Source organism: Vombatus ursinus, unplaced genomic scaffold (assembly GCF_900497805.2).
Source record: "Vombatus ursinus unplaced genomic scaffold, bare-nosed wombat genome assembly UNPS02011334.1, whole genome shotgun sequence".
Classification (NCBI taxonomy): domain Eukaryota; kingdom Metazoa; phylum Chordata; class Mammalia; order Diprotodontia; family Vombatidae; genus Vombatus; species Vombatus ursinus.
Window position 1 is genome coordinate 2,284,623 of NW_020951112.1, and position 24,567 is coordinate 2,309,189.

General features: G+C 50.8%; 1 protein-coding gene across 3 annotated transcripts in view; it reads right to left on the reverse strand.

Annotated features, from left to right (window-relative positions):
- Positions 1-1,948: 1,948 nt before the first annotated feature.
- The window catches only part of UTP20 (UTP20 small subunit processome component), a 107,626-nt gene continuing 85,007 nt past the window's right edge, over positions 1,949-24,567 (reverse strand). Inside the window, exons 42-62 of one of the 3 annotated variants that reach the window (XM_027855762.1) lie at positions 24,222-24,361; positions 23,117-23,273; positions 21,265-21,363; positions 20,660-20,827; positions 17,905-18,071; positions 16,517-16,658; positions 15,836-15,952; positions 13,446-13,616; positions 12,698-12,829; positions 11,662-11,772; positions 10,772-10,851; positions 9,025-9,094; positions 8,745-8,927; positions 7,982-8,113; positions 6,875-7,007; positions 5,589-5,776; positions 4,762-4,833; positions 3,719-4,039; positions 3,089-3,215; positions 2,303-2,448; positions 1,949-2,211 (exon numbers count right to left, since the gene is read on the reverse strand). In XM_027855762.1, coding sequence (XP_027711563.1) covers positions 2,056-2,211; positions 2,303-2,448; positions 3,089-3,215; positions 3,719-4,039; positions 4,762-4,833; positions 5,589-5,776; positions 6,875-7,007; positions 7,982-8,113; positions 8,745-8,927; positions 9,025-9,094; positions 10,772-10,851; positions 11,662-11,772; positions 12,698-12,829; positions 13,446-13,616; positions 15,836-15,952; positions 16,517-16,658; positions 17,905-18,071; positions 20,660-20,827; positions 21,265-21,363; positions 23,117-23,273; positions 24,222-24,361 — 3,012 coding nt within the window. In that variant the 3' untranslated portion in view covers positions 1,949-2,055. Of the gene's footprint in view, positions 2,212-2,302; positions 2,449-3,088; positions 3,216-3,718; positions 4,040-4,761; positions 4,834-5,588; positions 5,777-6,874; positions 7,008-7,981; positions 8,114-8,744; positions 8,928-9,024; positions 9,129-10,771; positions 10,852-11,661; positions 11,773-12,697; positions 12,830-13,445; positions 13,617-15,835; positions 15,953-16,516; positions 16,674-17,904; positions 18,072-20,659; positions 20,828-21,264; positions 21,364-23,116; positions 23,274-24,221; positions 24,362-24,567 lie in introns of those variants that run through there. The other 2 variants (XM_027855761.1, XM_027855763.1) reach the window with 2 other exon arrangements.

Sequence of the window (24,567 nt, forward strand, 5' to 3'; positions counted from 1 at the left end):
ATTAATTGAATTGCTCTCTATAAGCTTGCAGTAAATCCTAGTATAACTCCAGCCTCAGTCTTTGAGGTTTAAGAGTTCCTGATGAATTAGGCTGGCAGAAAGTATATACCTAGGGCCTGTTCCCAAGAATCTGAAAAAAGGATGTATAAATGCCCACAATTCAGTATTGAGAACCTTGAATTAAGGAGTCAGGAGAACTGGATATCTTAATCCCAACTCTGGCTGTATGACTTTAGGCAAGTCAGGTGGCTCTGAACCCTATAAATAAGGAGTGTTGGATTTGGTATCTAAATCGTTAAACCTTACATTGTACTCTGCCAGTATGTTGTTTGGGGACAGGTGATTGCATAATGAACTGGAAAAATTGGATGCTTAAGATGATTGTTACTATTAACAATATATTGCAGATATGAACAGTTCTCAAAAGAATTGTATACTATTAGCCATATGAATGTTCCAATAAGAAAAATGCAAATCAAAACAGCCCTGAGGTTTCATCTCACATCCAGCAGATTGGCAAAACAAACCAAAAAAAGTATTTGGTCTGAGGCCAGAATTTGAACTCAGGTCCTCCTGACTTCAGGGCCATTGCTATATCCACCATGCCACCTAGCTGCCCCCACATCCCCCTTTCTTAAAGCTCCTTGAGGTGCATCGGCTTGGCACCGAGGTACCCCACATTTCCTTCTCCCATTGTATTCAATGGACACGCTGGGTCCACCTCTGAGGGGTAAAGGGATTAGGAGAAAAGAAACTTTTTTATATAGGCAACACACGCATAGACCGTTTGCATAAAACATACAATTTTAATGTTAAAACATTTGCAAATATAGAGTAAAAACAAGATGATTTGCTAGCGTGTGGTGGGCCACACCGCTAGCTGACTGGGCTGTCAGTCATACTGGGTCAAAGAGGAGAAATACAAGACGACAATTACGACATCTGGCAGGCAAGCAACAACACTGTACAAAACGGTCCACTACTACTGGCCATGGGGAAGGGTCACTGAGGTTAGCCGACAGTGGAGACAAGAGTTTTAAACTGGACCACCAGAACACAAAGCCATTTCAAAGTTCAATGAGAAGTCTGAGGTAGAAGTGAGACTGGCAGATTTTGGAATCTGACATTGGACAGATGGCCAATGACTGGATCTGTCTCTGGTTTCATTGGTCCAAGGAACTTCCAGATGACGAAACTCCTACCTTCTCTTAAGAGGTTGCCAGGGGGCGCCATAATGCACAGAGTGCTGGGCCAGACACTTGGGAGGTGTATGACGCTGGGCAAGTCACTGAACCCCTGCATGCTTCAGTTTCCTCATCTGTGAAATTGGGGTCATAATAGGAGATAGGTACACCTCCCAGGGTAGCTGTGAGGACCTGTAAGTTAATAATTGTAAAGTGCATGTAACAGGGATCATTAGCATAAAGTGACTTGCCCAGATGGGAGCTGAACCCAGAGTTTGCACATCCGTTACTAGAATCACTATACACCGCTATTTGTATTGAAGCACCCACAAAGAGATGAAGTAAAAACCACCTCGTAGTGGTACAACCTGACCTCGTTTCAGACTGAGGAAGGAAGCAAGATCTCACAGGCAGACGTTCCAAATTAAAGGGTCTTAACCGGAGACCCCCAGGATGATGGGAAGGGCAGAGCAGAGAGATTTCAGGGGGTCTATGAGCTCGGACAGGAAAAAAGAAATGCCATCTCGGCCACCTCTAAATTAACTGAAGCTGAGCATTTCATTCAATGACTTCAGAACGTTCATACAAGAGGGCCCTTAGCTTCACCAGACTAACTTCCGAAAGGGTCCACAACCCAGCAAAGGTGAATTCTAACACCAAACGCAAGAGGAGAAAGAGCATCTCGTCTAAGTATGCAGCTGGCTGTGACTGCTGGCTCCTCTGCACACACACGCACACGCACACACACAAACCCAGACCAAGCATCAGTATAAAACTCTGCGCGTATTTAATGTTTAAAATCGTGGGCATTCTGGACATGGGAACTGTACACGCTGCAGGGGCCCGCCTGGCGTGCGGGGCGGCCCCGGCCTCACTCCACCATGGCCAGGTCCCGCAGGCTGTGGCTCCTCTGCCTCTTGGCCTTGTAGCCTGGCCGCAGGAACTCGATCTTCCTCTTCTTGGCCTCGCTCTTGTTCTTGTGCTTCTTGATCTTCTTCTTGGCAGCGATGTCGGGATGAGTCACAAACTGCAAAGACAAAGGGAGATGGGATCGAGTGGGGCCCCCGACCCGGGGGACCCTGGGGGGAGGGTGGACAGAGGTAAGGGCCAGCGCTGACCTGCAGGGCCTTCCGCCTGATGCGGAGCGCCCTCTTCTCCCGGGCCCGCTTCTGCACGGAGGCGAACGCCAACGAGAAGGCCTCCAGGCCGACCATCTTCTTCAGCAGCTCCAGGATTTCCTGGGAGAGGGTCTTCAGCGCAGGGTCTGCCCATTAAAAAAGGCACACACATGGACACGGAGGTCACTCGCTGCCACCCGCCAAAGATGGCGCCCAAAAGACAGGACGGCCCCTGTCGAGAGGTCAGGGGCCGTTCTGCGAAGCAATGAGCGTGGCTACGTCAGCCACCAGGACCCGACAGGACCCACACCGCCAGAATCTCACAGGCACGAGACTGGTGCCCATCAGTCATGGAATGACTAATGAGTCGTGAGACACGGACAGAGGGGAGGAAATCTGGCTGCCCCATAAGAAAGGAGGTCCGGCAAGCACCCCGACGGGCGTGGAGGACTGAGAAGTGGGACAAAGAGAAGGAAATGGAGAAGGACAGGCACCAACGGAACTGCCATGCCAGGTGACTGGAATGACCAAGTGTGGCCCTGAATGCACCTCCCGCCCTTGCCAAGGTGAAGGACCACGGGTGTGGGACACTGCATACAGGACCCCACGTGGCCTGACAGACCACGTCCAGAGCCCAGGCTGCTGCAGACACGTTCTCCCAGAGGGACGTGGGCAGGTCTTTGGAGCGGTGACCCGTGTCTGCGGAGGGAGCTTCCCTCTACCCTGCCGTGAAGCCCTTTGCCCCCCTCCCTCATTCACAGAGCCCTTCCCCAGAGGGCTTCTCACCTTGCTCTGAGTAGGTGCTATTCAGCTCCCGGAAGAGCGGAGCGAGGATCATGGGGAGAAAAGGCCGGACCTTGTCGGGGCCCAGATCAATGGCCAGAGCGCCAAGGAACTTAAAGATGCAGGTTCTCTGAAAACACAGACCATCATGAGTGAGTGAGCGGATGGCGGCGGGATGGAGAAAAGGGGGACACTCCCCAAGCCGAGCAGGTGAGTGAGACAGGACCGTGTCTCTAGCCCCCGGGGGCTCCCTCGGGGTGTCCCAAGGGCCTCCAGGTGCTGAAGCAAACAAGCCCTCCTTGGAACCACGTTTTTAGAGGCACTGGCCTCTCAGGGACACTGTGAGCATTAACAGTAGTAACAGCTCATTACTGACACAGCTGCCCGTGAAATAATGTATGCAAAGTGCTCTGCAAACTTCTAAGGGCTGTAAAAACTACTATCAGTTAGTCAATCGATCTATCAGTGAGGACTTATTAAGCACCTACTGTGTGTCAAACTGGGACAAGGGCTTTTTATACACACAACCCTGAGGAAATCAGCCACTGAAAGCACAAGTTACCCCGTCCTTGCAGAACAAGTTCTCTTTCAACCGCAGGCTCAGAGACCTGGGGGTGGCCCCATCTGTCTCACCTTCAAGGGATTTTTGGGCGAATATGCGGCTTCTCGTTTGGCCGTGATGGACAGCTTGTGGATCAGCCAGTACAGGTTGGCGGGTCTGTCTTGCGCTTCCTCTGCCCCCTCCTTCTCTTCCGTCCCAGCCTCTTCACCTTCACCGTCAGACGCTTTTTCGGCCCTCCCCGCATCACCCTCACCACCCTCGGTCTGGGACGCGGTCTGGGATGTTTCTGGGGCAGGTGCCTCTGCGTTCACCTCGGAGGCACCTTTCTTCTCCTCCGCGTGGAGTGCCAGAAGATAGATGACTTTGGCAACAAACAACAAATTCTTAACAATCTTCAGAAAAAAAAGAAAGGAAAGTCCACGTCAGCTTCCTACTGTCTCCAGAAGGCCCCCATGATTTCACTGGGGTGGGTTCTCCCTCCCCAGACTTGTACAGTGACTTTCTCACAGGTGCCCTGGCCTGGCCTGGCTGTATGATGCCTTTCGCCACCATAACCAGGGTCAGCTTGCTATAACTACCTGTTACACCAAAGGCAGACAGAGTGGGATTTTCTTACCTAGATTTACTTTACAAAGGGCCAAGCAGAGACAGCTAGGTGAAGCCATGGACAGAGCACTGGGCCTGAATTCAGGAAGACCTAAGTTCAAATCTGCCTGCAGACACCTCTTAGCTGTGTGACCCTGGGTAAGTCACTTAACCTTTGCCTGCCTCAGTTTCCTCACCCGTAAAAGGGGTATGACAGCACCTCCCTCCTAGGGCAGTCACGAGATCTGAGGAAACCCTCTATGGAAAGTGCTCCAACCAAGCCTAGGGTTCCAATTCTTTATTATATGGGCTACCTAATGATGTCCCAGCTGTGTGAGATGAGTGACCGGCATTCCTGCTTCACGAGCAGAGAAGGCCTGTAGGGAACAGTTGCTTTCCAGGGAAGGAGCTTCCAGAGCGAAAGCCCTCAAGGCGACGTGCCTTGGAGACGTGCGCGAATCGGCAGCCAGGCCCCTTCTCCACCCAAGACACAACAGAGCTGGCTTCTTCAGGGGTGTCTCATTCCTACCTGTTCTCCCAGAGACTGATCCAAAAACTTCGACTGCAACTGAAAGCAAAAAGCTAAAGCCAGTCTCTTCATCTGAAATGACAAGAAAGGCCAGGGCTGTCTTAGACACAGCGCTCCCCACGACTGCTGACCACCAATGGCAAACAACAAGCCCCCAACTCCAGAGCTGCGCACAAAGTGCTTCATAAACGCTCCTTCTTTTCACAGGTTCAGAGAGACCCTTTACACCAACAGAGGAGGCCATGAACCTGATCAGGAGGACCAAGCTGGGCCTGAACGAGCAAGCTCTGGTTTGACTTCCACCTCTGGACATGTACAGGCTGTCGGACCCCGCACAAGTCACCAGGCCTCAGCTTCCTCATCGGTAAAATGAGGACATTAATAGCAGTAGCATTTGCCTGTCAGGGACACTGTGAGCATTAACAGTAATAACAGCTCATTACTGATATAGCTGCCCATGAAACAATGTATACAAAGTGCTCGGCACACTTCTAAGGGCTGCTTAAATAAATATCAGTTAGCCAATCCATCTACCAGCGAGGATCTATTAAGCACCTACTGTGTGTCAAACCGGAACAAGGGCTTTTATAAAGATGACAATAAGCCCGTGAACGCAAAGACATACAATTAGAATGATGATCGGCATAACCCTGGTTGGTGCCTGGGACTTCTGTTTTATGGAGTTTTACAGTTTCTTCTCCGTCCCATACAGAACACTTTCCACACTGCCAAGTGCTGTGAGAATGATTCTGTCGGGCCAAACAAGTGCCTTTAGGAAGATGGTGTGGGGGAAGGAGCTTTCCCGTGACCCCCCCTCGACACCTCACCTTCTGATCCAGGTCTCTGGTTAGGAAGTTCACGGCCACCGGGCCTGACTGTTTCTTCTCAGACTTCTGGGTCACCCATCTCTTAATCAGTTCTTCTGGTTTGCAAGAGGCGAACAATAATCCAAAAATCTGGGCTGAAGTGAGCCACACCCAGCTGTGGGGGTGGGACAGATGGGACTGGATGTGATCTGTGGGAAAGCAAAGACATTCTCTTCTTCTTTGTTGCCTGCCCAGGGGAGTGGGGAATTATGGGGCTCCGCTGACATCTTCTTTGAGGGAAGGTACAGCATCCATCCTAACTGACCCTGGAGAGCTTGATATAAGGACGACGAAGACGCTAAAAACATCATGGCCATTTCTACAGTTATGGAGGTCATGGCGTTTTGTCTGTCCATCCACAAGCTAGGTAAAAAACTGGTGTGTGTATGGGTGTGTGTGTGTGTACATGCGTGTGTGTGTACATACATAGGCATAGACACAGAGGCACACACACATTGTACAAGCAAGCTTTGGGGACACCTTATATCCATGAATACTACAAGAGACAGGGTCTGGACCTGTGAGTTCATCACGACTGGAAAAGTCACTTTTTATCCCCATAAATGAAGGACCCAAAGCCCTCTGAGGTTCCTTCCAGCTTGGGCCCTGTGACCTACGCTATCACAGTCCCACTGTGTTTCCTCACAAAAAGGCTTTGACGAGGCACAGACACATAAAAGGTTTTAGGTTCTGAGAGGCTGCCTGGGACTGAGGAAAGAGAAGGACCTCTGGAGAAAGAGGACTTGGCTTCATCTCCTGACTGCTGTCCTCATACCTTGGGCCTCAGCTTCTCCATCCACGAAATGAAGGGATGGGAGTAGACGGCCTCTAAGGTCCATCCCATCCAGCCCTCGAACTGTGACCCTCCTGCTCCTTGACCCAGAGGCTGCCTCTCCCTCCCAATTCCTGTGGGTCTACTTGTGACTCTGGTCTTGGCTTTGAGCACACACACATTGTCTCCCCCTACAGAATGCCTGCCTGGCTGGCCGTCCTTCAGCCCCAGTGGCTGGCACAGCACACTGGCACTCCCTACAGAAATGCCAACCTGAACGGACCCTGCAGGGCCCCTGAATGGCGAGGGGAGCTCTGAGCATGCAAGGAAGACCAGAAAGGACTCAGACTCAGCCCTGAAATATCGGTCACGGGGGGACTAGCAGCCAGGTTCTGACTGCTGCCTTCAAAGCTTCTATGCCAAAGAATAAAGGATGCGTGTGGTCAGTCAGCCAACCTCAGAACAATCAACTTACTCCAAATGTTGTTCAGACTCTCAGGGTGTTTGGTGAGCTGAAGAAAATTGGATTCCTTGATGAGTTTAGTTATCAGTGTAAGAAAACCAAAGAGAAGTCGGTCCGATGCTTTTTCATCAGTTTCTTCAATGAGCTAAAAAACAAACCCAAGTGTGAATGAGGTCATTCTGAGCCAGGACTAGACAAGGCAGCGTGTGTCTCAGCAATCCGACTACTAAAACTGTGAGGGCATTCAATGTATGCCAAAAAAGAACCCCCATATCTCTTCAAAATAACCGAGTCTGGGACAACGATTGGCCTCCACTGACCTTGAGAAAACCCTCAGGTGAGGACTTTCCCAGGGTCACACAGATGGGATGGGTCAGAAATGGGCCTCTCAATGTCATCCTTCTAGGCTTTGAATCTGGATTCTACCCATCAGGCCACAATGCCTCTCTTTGAAAATTTCAATATAATAATGAAATGGAAATTTAGTTTTAAGAAATGCCTACCTTCTCGTTTTTATTACTATGGAATATTTCTTAAAGGCCAATGATACGTTGGATAATATGAATGTACAGAGAGTAATGTAGTTCCTGCAAAAGGCCTCAGGATCATAATATTCTCTCAGTCCAGCCCCTTCATTTTATTTCATTCATGGAAGCGTAAATAAAATGCAAAGGCAAGATGGCAGGACTGAAGGAGGGACACACGGATGAGCATTTATTAAGCTCATAGTGTCCACCAGGTATGGTGGTCAGTGCTAGTGGGACACAAACATAAATCAGAAGCAGGATGGCCCCAGCTCTAATAGGGAAGACAACGCACACGAGGTGAGCGGTGCCCAGGGAGGGCTGCTGTGGCCTGCAAAGTCCCAAGAGGACGAAGGCTGAACTGTGGGAAGAAACAAAACTACTAACATGAAGAGAAATGACAGCTGAAGCTGAGACTGGATAAGCTCACTAAGGGAGAGGACAGAGAGAAAGGGAACCAACCTGGTTTTCAACTTGGATTTTCCGAATGCTAACACACTTGGCACCTGTATCAGGAGGGATAACCCCTCCTGATAAAACTAGAGATAGAGTTTTATTGTCTAAACCAAAAACACATACACAGCAGACAACTTACATCTCGGAGCTGGGAAGGCTCAAGCTCTCTCTCGATCACAGGGAGGACCGTCCCGAATCTCCTCTCGAAAGCCACACCTTCGGCCTCCACAAACAAGCCGCAGGTCTGGGCAGCCAAGCGCTTCTGCAGACTCTGCCAGTGGGAAAGAAGGCCCACGACCGTCAGGGGGCCACCGTAGGGTCAGAGGATCCGTAAGACCTTCTGACAACTCCACGGCAGGCAGCCCAACTGACACAGACTGGGAAACAGGCATTCCCACCGATGTGGTGCATTTTCTGGGATGTTTTACAAGTCGGGGCCCAGACCTGTGACTGCATGGCTGTGACAAATTCCAGGGTGAGGAAGCTAACTGCCTGCACCAACACAGTGCAATCAACTGATCCAACAAGCAGGCACTGATTGAGCGTCTGCTGTGCACCAGGCACAGTGCAGGGTGCTGGGGATATGAAGACAGATGCCCTCAAGGAGCCCCCATTTTATCAGGGGGATGGTGTGAACAGAGAATATGTAGGTATATACAAAGCACATCGAGAGGAAGGAGGTCACGAGAGGTGGACCTAGGGCTGGAAGGGCCCTCAGGGGCCATTGTCACTGCACACAGGAGAAAGACCCAAGCCGCCCAGAGAACATGAGGCCGGCCCACAGCCCGGCTCCCTCCCCAGTGACGTGCACAGTGGCCAGACGCCTCCCTGAGGGCCCCACCTCCCCACAGCGGGTTGGGTCACAGAGGGCCCTACACAGAACACGCCGGAACACTCCCTACCTTCTGACTCCCAAACCATTTGAGCACGAGCACGTACATCAGGTCCTTGTTCTCCAGGCTGACCTTGCTGAGCAGCAGCTTGATGGCCATGGAAGCCATTCTCTTGCACTTGGGGGAGTTGTCATTGATCATCATGAGACAAAGGGGCACAAAGAAGAGCCCACAGTTCTCGTGGAGCAGTCCCTGCAGGAAGAGAAAGGGAGTGGCACGTTGTGGACCGGCACATCCGCGTGCCTCCCCGTTCACACATCAGCACTGCTCCGCTCCTCACAAACAGTACCTGAGGGAAGGTCTCGAAAAGGTGGGCTATCATTTCCAACGCAGATTCTCTTCCCGCCTCGTAGTCATAGCTAAGGCCGAGGCAGTAAGCACAGACATTAGCATCTTCAAGATTTATTCATTAAAAAAAAAAAAATCACAGAATCTGGGTCAGAAGCGACCAACGTGGCCGTGGAGTCCACGACCCACCTGAAAAGTGTCCCCCAGGCCTAGGATTCTCTCTCCGTCCCTCCACCTGCTGCCTCTCCTCAAGTCTCAGCTAAAAAATCCCACCTTCTGCAAGAATCCTTTTCCAATCTTCCTCAAACGCAATGTCTTCCTTCTGAGAGTACATCCAATTTACTCTGAATAGATCTCACTCAAATGCAGTTGTATGTTGCTGTCTCTCCCACTAGACTGTGAGCTCCCTGAGAGCACGGACTGTTTTTGCCTTTCTTTGTAACCTCAGGGCTCAGCACAACGCCTGGCACATAGAGGGTACATAATAAATGTTTATAGACTTGACCCAGCATGGCAGATGTCCAGCCCTGGCTCGAGCTTGGACCTCCAACAGAGGTAGTATGGGACCGTGGAAGAAGACTGGCTTTGGAGCAGGACGACCTGCATTGGAACCTGCCTTTGTCAGCAACTTGACAGTGGGACGCCGGGTAAGCTACCTGAGCTCTTGAATTCAGTCTGAAGAGTGAGCTGTACTAGGTAGCCTCTAAGGCCCCTCACTGCTTTAAGAGGTGGCGTCCCGTGACCTCCTAATTCTGTCACACTTCCAGAGGCCTCTAGAAATTAAGAGGTTGTTCCTGACACCAGCCTAATGTTGCTTCTCTGGGATTTTACTCCCCCTGCTCGCACAGTTTCCATTACTGCCTCCCACCCCTCAATCTTTAATTTAAGGTACTAAAGATAAAACCCAATTGTTTCCTTAAATATTTTTAATACAACTTCTTCATTTTTAATCCCTTAAACTGTCAGCTGTTGTGTGCCTTAGATATATTTCAGAGTCCCTAAGCCTCAGATTCCTCATCTGTGAAGGCAGGGTTGGGCTGGATGGCTGCCAGGTCCTCCAGGACAGGCTCTCCCACCTGCAGCTTTAGCCACCGAGGGCCGGCTTTGGAGGGCTAACCATTTACATGAACACAGGCTAGTGAGATGTTGGTCAGGACAATGGGCAGTGGGCAGCTGAGGCTAGGAAATCATCAACACTTACTCAAACAAACACAATTCAACCGTGTAATCAGTGATTATCTAGACAACTTTTCTATGATGGCAGACACGTGGACCATGGAAAAGGACACTATCCCTCCAGTTCTCCACATCCCACTAATTAAGATAAAACAAGGGGACCGGCTTTTACGTTTTATCAGAGCAGACCTCAAAGCAATTTAGAGGGCAAATGCCGTAGGAGACTAAACAAGAAAATCAAGTAGAACAGAAGAGCCTCCCTGGAGATTTATAAAGCCTTACCCTCTGCCCTTTTCCTGAAAGGATGGCCCACTTAGATGGAAGGAAGCCCACTGCTGGAGAAGGCAGTGTGGTACAGTGGAAAGAGTGTCATTCTGGGGTCAGAGGAAACTGGGCTCCGAAAGTACCTTGGACAAGTTTTATATATTTTATATATAAAATTTTATATATTATTTTATCTATTTTTTATTTCATAGCCTCCTCGCTAAAAGGAGCCATAAGGCCCCCAGAGGTAGGACCCCAAGATCTTCCCAGTGGCTGTAGCCTTGTTTCAGGCCTCTGCTCTAACTTACTTCAGCTGAGCCAGCATGAACTCCAAGTTGGACTTCAGTTTGGAACCAATAGGGTAGTCAAGGATGTATTTCAGATAAACCTGGGAAAAAAAAAGTGATGAAAACCAGGAATTGGCCCTCACACATGTCCTCCTCCAGTCTTGGCCCAGAGACGACCCTGGGCTCTGGAAGCTGATGCGAGATGAACACAAGTCACAGGAGGGCCTGGGGCCTGCAGCACAGAGACCCAGCAATGGATCATGTCCTGACCCCAGCCGCCCTGAGCCTGGGCCACGTGGCTGAGGGCAATGCAGGGCAGGGCGGGAGGAACTTTCTTGGGCTAAGGGATGGGAAGAGCACAGGTTTGCTTCAGCAGAAGGCCTCTGGCTGCCCATCCAGTCTACGGCCAAGTCTCTCCCTCCTCTCACACAACCCTGCCCCTTCTTTCCCTTGTCTGAAGGTCTGTCCCCAGCCCAGGAAGTCTTGGGTTCTTCTCCTGTGCCTCAGTCATGATGACCGAGCTTGCTATGGCTCTGAGCTCTATCTCCTCTCTGCCCCCTCTTGTCAACGGAGCCAAGAAAATTGTGCCAGAGATGCGTTCCATCCCCTTCTCCTTTCCCTCTCACATCAGGAGTCACACTATCGATGCATTTAAGGAGCTCTCAAAAATGCAGGCACTGATGCGTGTTCTCCAGAATGGAAAAGCAGCCGCCCACCCCCAAAGGTGCTTCTCGTAGCTGAGAGAAGCTCTAATTATTCAGGGACCACCCCGCTGGTTGGGGAGTGAACATGCTGATGCACTGGCCGTCAGATAACACCTTGGTTATTACCTCTCAACCAAAAACAAAGCAAGCAAACAAAAAAATCACACCCAAACCAAGAATGAATGGCAAGGACTCTTTAGAACAAACCTGTCTACACTGGACTCTGACTGGTTCACTTTGTCCAGTAATTGCAAACTGGGAGACTTTCTTCATGACAGCATCAATTTCTGGGACCATCAATTTTCTTGATAAAATGGCCTAAAACATAATAGAACAAACAGACTTTGCAACTTTGCTACAGAAGGGAAAATGCACTTTCAATGTTGAAGCCCACAAGCTTGTTTTTTAGACTCATTTAAAAAACCCTAAAGAATTTAAGAAGATTGCATCTGTTGCAATAAGATAATAGAAGAAAAGTGTAACTTAGTTTTATTGAACAATTCATATTATTATTAAGAATTATGCTAACAGGGTGACTGAAATGTCCATAGCTTTCGCCCTGGAAATTCCACAAGCAGGCATATATCTCAAGGAGATCAAAGATGGAAAAAATGCCCCCACGTACATCAATTCTTTACAGCAACCCTTTTCTGAGTTAGCAAAGAACCAGGAACAAAGTAGATGCTCATCAACTGGGAAATAACCCTACAAACTGTGGTATGTGAATGTCACAGAACGTTACTACACTATAAAAAACAATGGATATGGGGCAGCTAGGTGGCGCAGTGGATAGAACACTGGCCCTGGAGTCAGGAGGACCTGAGCACAAATCCAGCCTCAGACACATAACACTCACTAACTGTGTGACCCTGGGCAAGTCACTTAACCCCAAAAGCCTCACCAAAAAAAAAAAAAAAAAAAAAAAAGAAACAATGGATATGATGATACAGAGAAGCAGGGAAGACCTCGTGAGCGTGCCTGACATGCCTCATTGAGCCTCCATTCTAGCGACAGGGATCAGAGCAGACAAAAGCATAAGACAGTTACAGACGACCAGCTCTCCAAAGTTCTTAAGCTGCTCAAATAGCTAATTTAAGAAGCTGAAATCAATGTCAGCTACAGAGTTTGTCCAGGCAGTAAACATCTAGCCACAAGCCCACAAGCGTCTTGCTAAGACAAAAGATTTCCCCCCATTATCCTAAAACAAAGAATGGGAATTTCCTAGCGCCTGGAGCCAGCGCACCTTCAGGAGACCAAACGCGGTGGCCTGTCGCGACGAGTCATAGATGTCCTCCTCGGCATAGGCCAGCAGGACCTGGAGCTGCTTCTCCGTGATCTTGTGGGACTTGACCTTCTTCACAAGGATGGTCACACACTGAAAAGGAAAACCCAGTTGCACCAGGATTAACAGCGCGCCCTATAAATCAATCTGGTGACAAGCATTTATTCAGGGCTTTACAGGCGGCTGTGCTAAGCATTGGGCACATAAAAAGAGGCAGAATCAGGCCCTGTCAAAGAGCTCAGACAACACAGAAAGAATGACAACGTACACATGGAACAGATGGGGGGTAGGGGAGGCTGAGGGGACAGGAGGTGGCATCAGAAGAATGACACCAGGAAAGATGTCCTATCATGAGTCCCATAAGAGGAGCAGCCATCACACCAGGGCTGCTGGATGGCAGGGTACGAGGAGAGGAGCAAAGACAGGAAATGGGCAACCGGCCTGGGAAGGGCTCAAAGGCCCAGCACAACCGCCACGAAAGCATCGATTTTCAGATGGAAAAGGGAAGACGCAAGTACGTGATGGGCTGAGATCCCAGAGAAGGGCCGAGCAAAGCGGTGGGTGAACTGCTCGGCTCTGAAGAGGCTGTTTCCTTGACCACAAAACACAGAGGTTAGGCTAAAGCCTCTGAGCTTTCTCTGCTCGCCCCTTCCTTGAACAGCACAGAGCCTGCTGGCCCCCCGCGGGGTCTTCTCCCTCTCCCCCTCACCTTGAAACAGTTGACAACCAGGTGGAAGTTCTGGCCTTTGGCGGCCCCGAGCCTGGCGTAGTCTTTGAGCAGGAGGAAGAGCTGCTTGGTAAGCTTCTCTGAGTTCTTCGTGATGGAAGGCAGGGGGAACTTCAGCACCCAGATGAGAGACTGTAAAGCACCCGTGATGACCTGGAGACAAAAGTCAGGGGAGAGGGAGGGAAGCACAAGCCCCGGGCCCCTGGCGGGGGGAGCGGAGAGGCGCCCGGACTCGGCCGGCCCGGGCCCACGCTCCACGTTCAGGGGAGCCGGGCAGTCACATACCTCTCAGAGCCCTGCGCAGCCCCAAGAGAGTGGGGTACAGACGAGAGGGGCGCAATCACAGGCCTAGGCACTACCTCTGCCAACAACACACCAGGCACGTGTGGGCAGACACAAAACACGGAGCGCAGCCCCCCAGTACGAAGCTGACGTTTTGGGGGGCGAGGGCGCGATGACTCAGGGGGCACCACAATCCCCTTGTTGCTAAGTGCCTTCTGTGTGGCGACACCAGCCCAGACAGGAAGCCCTCCGTCCCTTCTGCGGAGTGTCCCAAATGCTCCTCATCCACAGACCAGTCAAGGAGGGGGCTCATTTACTGTGTCACCGCTGAGCCTGCCCTGCAGGGAGGCTGGGGGGCATCTCTACAACGCTGGCCCTGAGGACTGTGCTGTGTCCTAAGAATGCAGCAATCCTGCCTACCCATCGGGACCAAGGACACATTCCTGGAAGCACGGCCTCCTGCCAGGGAAGGTGACAGACCTTCCCGCGGGGAAGGTACTTCTCCCTCTGGCCTGCAGTCTGCTTGGCCCAGAGGGCCTCTGACCACCCAGGCAGCGCTCAGTTCTATGACGCTAAACCAGGACCCCCGTCTCAGGAAGCCAGTTTGGCCTCGGGGGTCCTAAAGGGAAGGGGCAGCTCCCGGGCCCTCTTAGCTCAGTTCACCCCAATCTTACAGCACCAGGCTCTCCCTCCACGGCAGCAGAAAGGCAAAGGAGGTAAACATCTGCAGCCACAAGCGGCGTCCAGCGTCCTACCACCTCGTGCTATTGAAGGACACTTTCATCGCCACCCAAATGGCCCTTGGGAAGGCAGCTAACTTGCGGTAAGGCCCACCTAGTATGTTTAAAACCCACTTCCAAAAGGTGCTCTAAGCTACCAAACTGACCCATCTAGCACCTCGATGACAGAGTGCAGGATTACCAAAGAGCTTGAATGGTGCATCTGGCCTAACTGCGTTCTTTCACAGGGGTGACTTGAGGCCTCAGATAAACAGCAGCACAGGCAAAAGCCAAGAAAACAAAGCCCTGGTCGGCTCCCTCCCCACGTGGCCCTGCTCACAGAACCCAAGCTCATCACTACCTGTACTGAGAAATCCAATCCCCTGAATGCTCAGACTCCCAAGCCCATGGCCTCCCCCTCCTTTCTGGGCCCAGGGGCAGGCACACCCCTGGGGGCTGGCACACCCCTGGGGGCTCTGCAGGGTGTGCTGTGTGTCCTTCCTCTCGCTTTCTTTACTCTGCGTTTTCAATCATTTGAGGATTCCTGTGCCTCACTGGGAAGGGCTCCGAAATGAGGGTGACAGAAAAGCAGAAAACGCAATGACCATTTGTTAAATGCTCAGAGTTGCTCTGTATAATATAAATCCAAGGAACAGTGATAACAATGGTTACTGAATGGACAGAAACACTCGGCTCTGAAAACAGCACCTAACAGTGGGAAGCCTGAGATGATGCTGAGAAAAGTCAGTTTGGACTTAGGAAAGCTAGGCTTTGAAGCCGTGCTGCTGCTGACTGGCAGGCACTGTCTGTGTGGCCCCAGTCAGCCCCTCCCTGGGCCTCAGTTTCCTCTTCTGTAAAACAGAGGGATTGGGCTTGATGAGGCCTGAGGCTGACCCCATGGTCTCTATTTGGCAGCACAATTCAACGTTCCCATCATTGTGGCTCACAGCTAGTGACTGGAAATCCCCAAATAGAAGCTCTTTGGCCTCGTGGGAGCATCCGGCCTCAGTGCCAGGCTAAGACACGAAGACTGAAGGGGACAGATGCTCAGCTGCCTCCATACGTGAGCAGAGTCAAAACGCCTCTGTTCCCGGCTGAAGAATTAGGAGCAGAGCAATGCTGTGTTGGCTGAGACAGGTTAGAGGATGGAGGAGCTTTTGGGGCCACTGCCTCCCCAACACCACCCTCTCCCCCAGCAGGCAGCACGGCCAGTGGACAGAGGGTAGCCATGGAATTGGGGCCAGGGTTCCAGGCCCCCTCTGCCGCTCACTCCCTACGGCACCCAGCCTCAGCTTCCAGGCGGCCTCTAAGGTCCCTTTGGCTGTGTACCTCTGACCTAGGACCCCTATGGGGATTTCAAGTCGGCCTCACCTTGGCTTCTCTGGACTTGAGGCAATCAATTAGCAGCGGCGTGAAAGGGTCCAACATCTCAAGCACATGCTCATCAGAGGAGTTGACCTTTGACCGCTTCAGGCTCATGTGCAACAGCTAAAGGAGGAAAAGGCCTTGACTTAGGAAGAGCCATGGGGCTGAAGAGGACAGCTCGGAGAGGGTCACTACATGCTGGGACCCCACAGAAGAGCGAGAGGCTGCCGGCCAAGCCAGGGAGCCATCTTTGTTTGGGGAACTAGCTCTGGGGGTGGGAGAGGAAGAGGGAGATACCTGGGAAATCCTGGTGATGGAAAAACCACATCTACCAGCGAAGCTTATTTCTGAGAAAATGCCACCCCACCAGGGGGGCAGCTATCCAGGCTGCCCCTCCTCCTGCTTCAAGAAATGCCATTGATGCGATCAAGCAGCAGGAGGGAGGGGGTGCGCACTGGCCCCAGCCTGCAGGTTGCCTCCCCTGGGCTGGAGCACTCACCTGCCTCACTCGCCTCCTCAGGCAGGGAGCACTCACCCACCTCACCCGCCTCCCCTGGGCAGGAGCACTCACCCACCTCACCTGCCTCCCCCGGGCGGGAGCACTCACCCACCTCACCCAGGCAGGAGCACTCACCCACCTCACTCGCCTCACCCACCTCACCCGCCACCCCTGGTGGGAGCACTCACCCGGAGCCCAGATTCGACAAATATGTGCATGTTGGTCCTACGGCTCACAGCGGCTTTCTGCCCTCCTCGCTTGGGGGTGGGTAGGAGCAGGAGGCAGCTCTGCGGGGGCAGGCGTGGATCAGGAGGTGGCTCGGCGTGGCTCCTACGGATGCAGGACCAGGGAGAGAAGGAAGAAGGGGGAGAACGTGCTCAGGCAGGCAGGGTCTCAGGCCCCATCATCAGGCAGGCAGGAGGTTCGAGCACCAGGCTCATCTGCGCACTGGTCCCCCTCCCTCTCTCCATCCTTCCTGCACTTTACAAAGGAGGCCCAGAAAACAAGCCAGCCTCATGACAAAGGGGCACCATGGGCAATGCACAGCTGGCAAATGCCAGGTGCAGTCATGACAGTTAGGAAAGGGGCTAGGTTGTTCAAGAACCATCCCAACTAATTTAAAATAACAGGCCCACACGCTTCACTTCTTTCCATTTCTGAAAACAGGTATTTCACTAAGATAACAAACCTAGAGAAAAATGCATTAATGAGACAAACATCAGTGTTGCTTTGTGTGTGCACACACATACATATAATACCAAAAAACGGGGATCTGCACAGATGCCCACAGAACTCGGTGTACCCCAGAGAGTCCTCATCCAACCCTTTTCTCCAAAAGGTTTTTGGAGAAATACTTTAAATGACCCCTTGGGATCGCCAGATCGGAGATCCAGGAGCAGAAGTTACCTTTAAAACCATCAGCTCCATCCCCTCATTCACAGACAAGGAAATGCCAGGGGTAAGAAAAGGAGAACAGTGGTTTCATACACAGCTCCTTTTCCAGTGCTCTGCTGGGCATGTGAAAATGGGTTTTTTTGGGGGTGTTTATGTTCAAAATAAAAGATAAATATAGATGAAGAAATTGAGGCCTGGACTTGATGAAGCAACCTCCCCACATCGGGGGTGGTATCTGAACCCAGGTCCTGGGCAGGCAGAATTGGGCCCTTCTAACCCGCTGGGACAAGCTACGTGGTGTCTTGAGTGTTTCATGGAATTCCAGAAAGGAAATTTTACAAGGAGGTATCCCATTTAGCAGAACCACAAACAAATCGTACACTATGTAATACAATTCTCTAGGGAAATTTCTAATTAAATGAAAAAAGCAAGATGCTCTGTGCTGATTTCTTCCCTTTTTGGTCTTTAGAAAACACTGCTGTGGGGGATGGCTCTCTGCGAGGGTGAGGGGAGACATGATGAGGACAGCCATAATTCTGTGACAAACTTCAGTTTAAAAATGTGAGGTGCTCCCTGTTCTCTTACTTTTCCTCTAAGGAAGCGGTCGTTTTGTTTAGTTAGAGGGAATTCTGGTCATACAGCTTTTCAGAAGAGCGTAAGGATAAGCCTCCTCCCCACTTACTTTTCTTTCTCTGTTAACAGAGGGAGGTTCTCACTGATCAGCCCGTAGCTAAGCAGCAGGATGGACTTGGCAGTCATTTCCTCATTTGCAATCAGGCCCACTACAATGCGGCGTAAGGCTTCGTGCACTTTGCGGGCCAGCTTTAGGCTGGTGGTGCTCTGTAAAATCTGCAGGAAAGGTGAAATGCTGCATTAACAGAGAGCTGAAAACAGGGAAAGCGGCTGACGGTGAAACCCCCAGCAGGTCAGTCAGCCTAGGACACTCCTGCCTGGCCGCTGTGGGGTCCCCTCCACAGGACGCTACTGACTGGCAGTGCAAGAAGAGATCTCTGGCCACCTAGCCCAGGCTTCATTCACAGCGTATTCAAAGTCACTGGCAAAAGACCCCAGTGACAGGGTGCCCCCTACACGCTGTGGCTTCGGTCAGTCTGATCCCTCCTCCATGACGGGCCAGGCTTCTCTGCATATTATCTAAAGTAATAAGACAGCATCCTACGTTTTTTCACTGACTTTCTGCTAATGAATGAAGGTTCCTTTTTATGGAAAAGTCCAGTTCTAGCCACTTACTGGCCTCTTCACAAACCTCTATTAACTACACTGATGAACAAGCAGACAAAGGGACTGCGTCTATTTGTCCATGTGAGAGCAGTCACTACATGTACTGTCAAAGCCTGACATTCCCTCCTGTTTGCCCCAGCCCTTTTCTGGATCTGCCATCCCCCAATCCAGAATCCTCTGTACTTGGAACAGGCAGGCTAGAGACCTCTGGATTCTGCAACAATGAACAGGCTGCTCTTTGCGGACAACATCAGAGGTGGGATACCCCCAGATGAGCCCGTGCAGGACGCTGCCCTTGCTGGTCAAACACCCGGCCTCTCTGAGGCACAAAACCAGCCTAGGACCAGTAGTCGGCTTCCATCCCAGTAGTCAGGATGCACCTCCTCCAGGAACCCCCCTCACCCCACCCCCATGCACTGCCTCCTCGGCCTGACCCCAGTGGGCAGCACCATTGCCCCAGTGGGGCTAGGCTGAGGGCATTGCCCTAGTGCCTCTCCCCTTGTTGCCCCCATCTCTCCTGCCAGGCTCCCTTGGGCAACTCCAGAGGAGCCACCTGGCTGTAAACATGTCAAATGATGAAGCCTGACACTTTGGGCATTGCCTGATTCACCTCACTCTTCTGTGGAAAACTGGTTCAACAATTCTGAAAGGATAAAAAACTTAAGACTGACAGACCCGGAACTGGAAGAATGTTGGGTCACCTAATCCAACCCCCTCATTTTAGAGATGAGGGGAACTGAGGCCCAGGGAGGTTAACTTTGCCCAAGGTCATGTAAATAATAACTGTTGAGTAGGATCTGAACCCAGAGCCAGCCAGTGCTCTTTCCCTTGGGCCATACCGTTTTCTATCTGCTTCTCAAGAGCAGCATCAGAAGGGCAGCTAGGTGGCGCAGTGGAGAGAGCACGGGCCTTGGATTCAGGAGGACCTGAGTTTAAATCCAGCCTGAGACACATAACACTTACTAACTGTGTGACACTAGTCACTTAACCCCCATTGCCCCCCCCAAAAAAAGAGCAGCATCAAAGTGATAAGCTTCTAATGTTATTAGTAATAAATTAACACCCAACTTGTACTATCAGGTGTGGCCATGCAAAGCACTCTCTCAAGGTCTTCCTGTGCTTAAGAGGAACTGAGACCGCATTGCTTTGCTTCACTTATTCTAAGAACAAGAGGGCAGCGGGAAGGCTGAAGGGTAGCCAGGCCCAGGGGCAGCAAGACCCAGGGGCTCTAAACACCTGCGTTCTTCAAAATCTGCTCCTCCTTCGGAGGTAAGGGGAAAAAACCTCAACAGCAGCATCAAACAAGCAGAATGAACTGCTGCGATACAGAAAAGTCTCTGTGTGTGACTGTCCAAGGGCAGGGGAGAAGGGGAACAAGGGTGACAAAGCACTGTGAGGCAGACGTGGACTGTGGGAGGAGAATCGTGGCAACGCTGAAGGACTGTAAGGTGGAAGGGCCTTCTTCGCTGGGGGGTCATGGTAGGCGCCTCTACCGCTGGCCCCTCACAGAGAGCACCCCAGGCTGGAAGACTGACTGGCTGAGCTGGGTCCAAGTGCCCAGCCTCAGAGGCTCCAGATCTATTTCCTTCCTTTCAAAGGGCCTACTCCTGTTATCTGCCTCTCAGCCGGCCCTGGTGCTCGCTGTCTCTCCCCACTGATGGCGGAGCTCGCACCCATGACGTTGGTCACATACACACGATGGGTCTTCTCTGCCTTAGAGGGGGATGAACTCTGGTGTAACGGAATGAGTGCTGGTCTAAAGTCAGAGGATCAGGGCTGAGATCTCAGCTCTGTCTCTAAGTACTTTCCTCCTCCACAAAATGAGAGGGCTGGACCAGCTGAGCCTTGAGGTCACTCTGTGCTCCATCCCTATGATCCTATGACCTCTTAGGAGCCTATGTAAAATGAAAGGGCCGCACTAAATCAACTTGGAGCTGGCAGGATATGGCCAGTTAAACCTGAGTTCAGGCACTGACTAGCTTTAACACCCAAGGCCTCTGTTTCCTCCTTTGCACAAGGAGGCGGTTTCATCCAACGCCTCTAAGGTCCCTTCCAGCCCTAAATTCATGATCACATGATGCTGAAGGGTCCTCCCACTCCTAAGAGCTGGCACTGGGAGCTGGTGGCAGAGTCACCAAAGACATTGAGCATAGATGGAAGAGGGGCACAGCCCACCCTGGGGCGTTCGGGGGCCTCACCTCTTTCAGTGGAAGGATGAGCTTGGTGACCTGATCCTTCCCGACAAACGTGCCGAGGATTTCGTAAGAATCGTAGCTTTTGCTTCGTCGGGCCTCCATGACCTTGGAGATGATCCCCTTCACCTCCTTCTCCTCGGCGACACTGCCAAACAGCTCGTGGTTAAAAACCTGGAGGGAGAGAAAGCACAGTGACAAGAGGCCGAGGCCAGAGGCTGACACTTAACAGGACGTCAGCCAGGCAAACGAGCCCCCAGGGTCATGGAGGAGCAGGGGACAGTCAGTGGCTGTGGGGGACAGGGCTGACCTCAGGGCTGATGACCCACCACCCACGTACTCTTCCTCTGGGCTTGCTCCGCCTAGCACCCGGGAAAGGGACCAGAGAACATTGAAATCTCCATCTGCCAACGTGTTTAATCCTTAAAGGAGGGAGTCTCCCCTGGTTTTATAAATGTGGTTGCTCTTGTTGCTTATTTTAAAACTGTCTTAAATCACTTTCAGGCTTGTAACTATAGTCCACTTGTGCAGCTGTGACCTGAAGCTAAGGCTCACAACCTGAATTTTCATCTTAAGGTCCACCAGCCACTGAAGAAGTGAAAGGCTTTTACCCCAATCATGATGTCCAAGCAAGGATCCAACTCTCCAACTTTCAGGCTGCTTGCGAGACCTTTCAGCAAGATGTAAATAGTGAAGGTGAGCACGTGAACCTGGAGGGATGAGTCAGGAGACAGGGTGGTTAGCTACTGCTCCACTGGGAAAGTCAGCAAGTCCTGGGAAAGCCGGCCTTGTGGGGCAGACCGACAGGCCTGGGCACTCAGAATCAAGCTGTTCAGACTCTCGGCCCCTCTGTAAAATGTGATAACCTAAAAAAATAAATAACAAAAAAAATGATAACCTAATCAAGAGGGAGCTGAGCTTTCTGCTTGAGGAAAACCAGAAAACCTGCAGTCTGTTTATCCTTGAAAAACTGGGAAGAACACCAGCCTGACAGTCAGAGAACCTGGGTGAGGAAGGAATTCCACTGATTCTGAGTCATTTCAGCACTGATTCTCCTCTGGATCACTGCCTGGTCGCCTACGAGCTAAGGGCAGAAGCTGGGTTCTCCAGCTCAGCACCGTCCTCATCTGGCCACAAGGAAATCTGTTCTCTGAGAGGGATGCTGATGGACATCAGGGAACCTGGCCACTATCTCTGACCTTGCAGGGGGACTCAAACAATGAACATTTCTTGGTCCCCTCTGAGTTAAAAGAAAGTTAAAAGAAAACTTGTTATCCCTCACACCATCGGCTCCTAAAAAATTCACCTATTTGCTACCAATGACAGCCTACAAGCTGAGCAGGTACAGCTCTATAAGATACACTGTCCATCCTCGCCTGTCCTTGTACAGCTAAGGAGGGGCTCACCTCCCTCCCAGGAGCCAGGGAGGCTGCTCTCCATGGCCCACCTTCAATGGCCTCAGGACGCACATGAGTCCCATAAATCAATCAACCACTCCTCCAAGACAAAAAGGGGGGGAAAGGGGGGGTTTGCTAGCCCTGCCTAGTATTAGCCCACTCTTGTTAACGTAACCAACCATGCTGTCCTCTCTGCCATGATGCTGCCAACCTATAACCTACTGTATTATTTTAGTCACCTACCCAGGTCTGTACTTTACTCTACACTTATAAAAAGGAGCTGTGCCTCCTGCTCTGGGTCACTGGCCTAACTGAGGAAGCCATTTGACCCACTCTGTTAACAAGTGGCGCCCTGCTAATAAAATGATTAAGCTTGGACTTATTAGCACCCTATTAATAAACTGACAAAGCTCGGACTTCTGTGCCTCGGTTTACCTTTACTAAATTCTATTGAGACGGTGACCATACTATGGAAACCCCCTGGGCTCCACTTTCTTTAATTTTACAGTACTTTTTTATTTACAATGTGAATATCTGAGCACAGACCAAAAAATAATACTAATTATAATAATGATAATGACAATAACAACAACAACAATAATAACAGCTAACTTTATATAGCACTTACTATGTGCCAGGTACTCTACTAAGCACTTTACAAATATTATCTCATTTGATCCTCACAACAACCCTGGGTGATAGGTGCTTTTATTATCTCTATTTTACAGTTAAGGAAACTGAGGCAAACAGATTAAGTGACGTGTCCAAGATCACACAGATAGTAAGTGTCTGAGGCTGGCTTTGAACTCAGATCTCGCTGACTCTAGTCCCAGGGCTCTACTCATGGTGGCATCTCCTAGTTACCCATTAAAACTTAAAAGTCCAGGGGCAGCGAGGTGGCACAGTGGGTAGAGCACCGGCCCTGAAGTCAGGAGGACCTGCGTTCAAACCCCGCCTCAGACCAAATACTTGACACTTACTAGCTGTGTGACCGGGGGCAAGTCAGTTAATCCCAATTGCCTAAAAAAAATAAAAAACTAAAAAATTAAAAGTCCATTTGATTTACCTGATATCCACGAACAAGAGTGGTCTGTAATTCTTTTAAAATGTATTGCAGATAATGCACACCCAAGGTCTCTATTATTTTTGTGAGGGTATTGCGCGCAACGTCACGGATTTCCTGGGCTCTGTTCCTTAGGAGGGTACACACTTTCAGCAAAATACTATTAGGAAAAAAAGAGAAGAAAAAACAATCAAATAAACAAACCAAACTTAATGACTTTCCTTGTGCAAACAGACTTAACCCATCTTTCCCCACGAGGAAGCAGTGAATTGTGCAGGCAGTATTAACGTCTGAAGGTGAGGAGGAAGGACCAATGAAACACTTAACTAAGCTGCTACTACTGTAAAGGCCCGGAACTGTGATGGGGCTGGTCAAAAATTACAAATAGGCCCAACCTTCGAGGGGCTTACAATCTATTGAGGAAAACAATCTGTAGGTAACAGAGCTGCACAAACTAGATACAAAGTATCTCCTGGGGGAGGCCCCACCAGCTGGGAAAGCCAGGAGGGGCTTTGGGCATAAGTTGCTACTAGAAGGAGGTCAATCGTATCTGCACAGACTGTTCAGGCTTCCAGGGCACTTTACATGCACTGTTACTTGCATGGGGAAGGAAGTAGGTCCTCTGGGATTATTGCTGGTTGCTTAGTCTTTCTGACTGAACCCGTGATACCATTAGCATAGGGAATTCCTAAGGAGAGACACCTCTGTAGTAACTGTAGCAGATTTGTACTTGCTCCACGACTCACAATCCAGAGATGCTGTCGTGCTTGGAGTGAGACCCGAGTTCAAGTCTCACCTCCAACACCTACAGGCTGTGTGCCCTAGGCAAGCTACTTAAACTCTGTGAGCCTCAGTTTTCTCATCTATAAAACAGGTATAATCATACCAACATCCCTACCTCTTAGGAAGTTGCCCTGGATACTAAAGAGGTGAATGAGTTGCCCATGAACACAGTTATTACATGTCAAGAGGGCGGATTTGAACCCAGGCATTCCTCCAAGTGCAGCCCTCTCTACACTCAAGGAAGACCACGATCTAGGTAGAATGGCTCTTTGTCCATCAGTGGTCTGAGAAATGGGGAGGCCCATTTCTGGGGCAGCCTACGCACCTCGGCAGATTCGCTTCCATGACTACTTGGGGCAGGGACTGCATGAGTTTGACCATGGCAAAGGCCAACGGGATCCGGACGATCTCCTCGTCGTTGACGACCTTGGACTTGACGAGCTTGTGCTCTTCATCCCTTTTCGTCTGAAAGAAAAGTTCGGGTCAGGCCCAAACAGAAACTACCTGGCTGGGGACAGCACTTTAGAAACAGGTCACCTGGCACTGGAAGGGAGGGCACTTTCTGGGGTCCGTTACTTTATTGGTTCAGCTTGCTTCCCTTCACCCCATCCAGCATTTCTCGAGGGCCTCCTCCGTGGCTGGCACTGAGAGGTGTGGACCAAGGCCCCAAG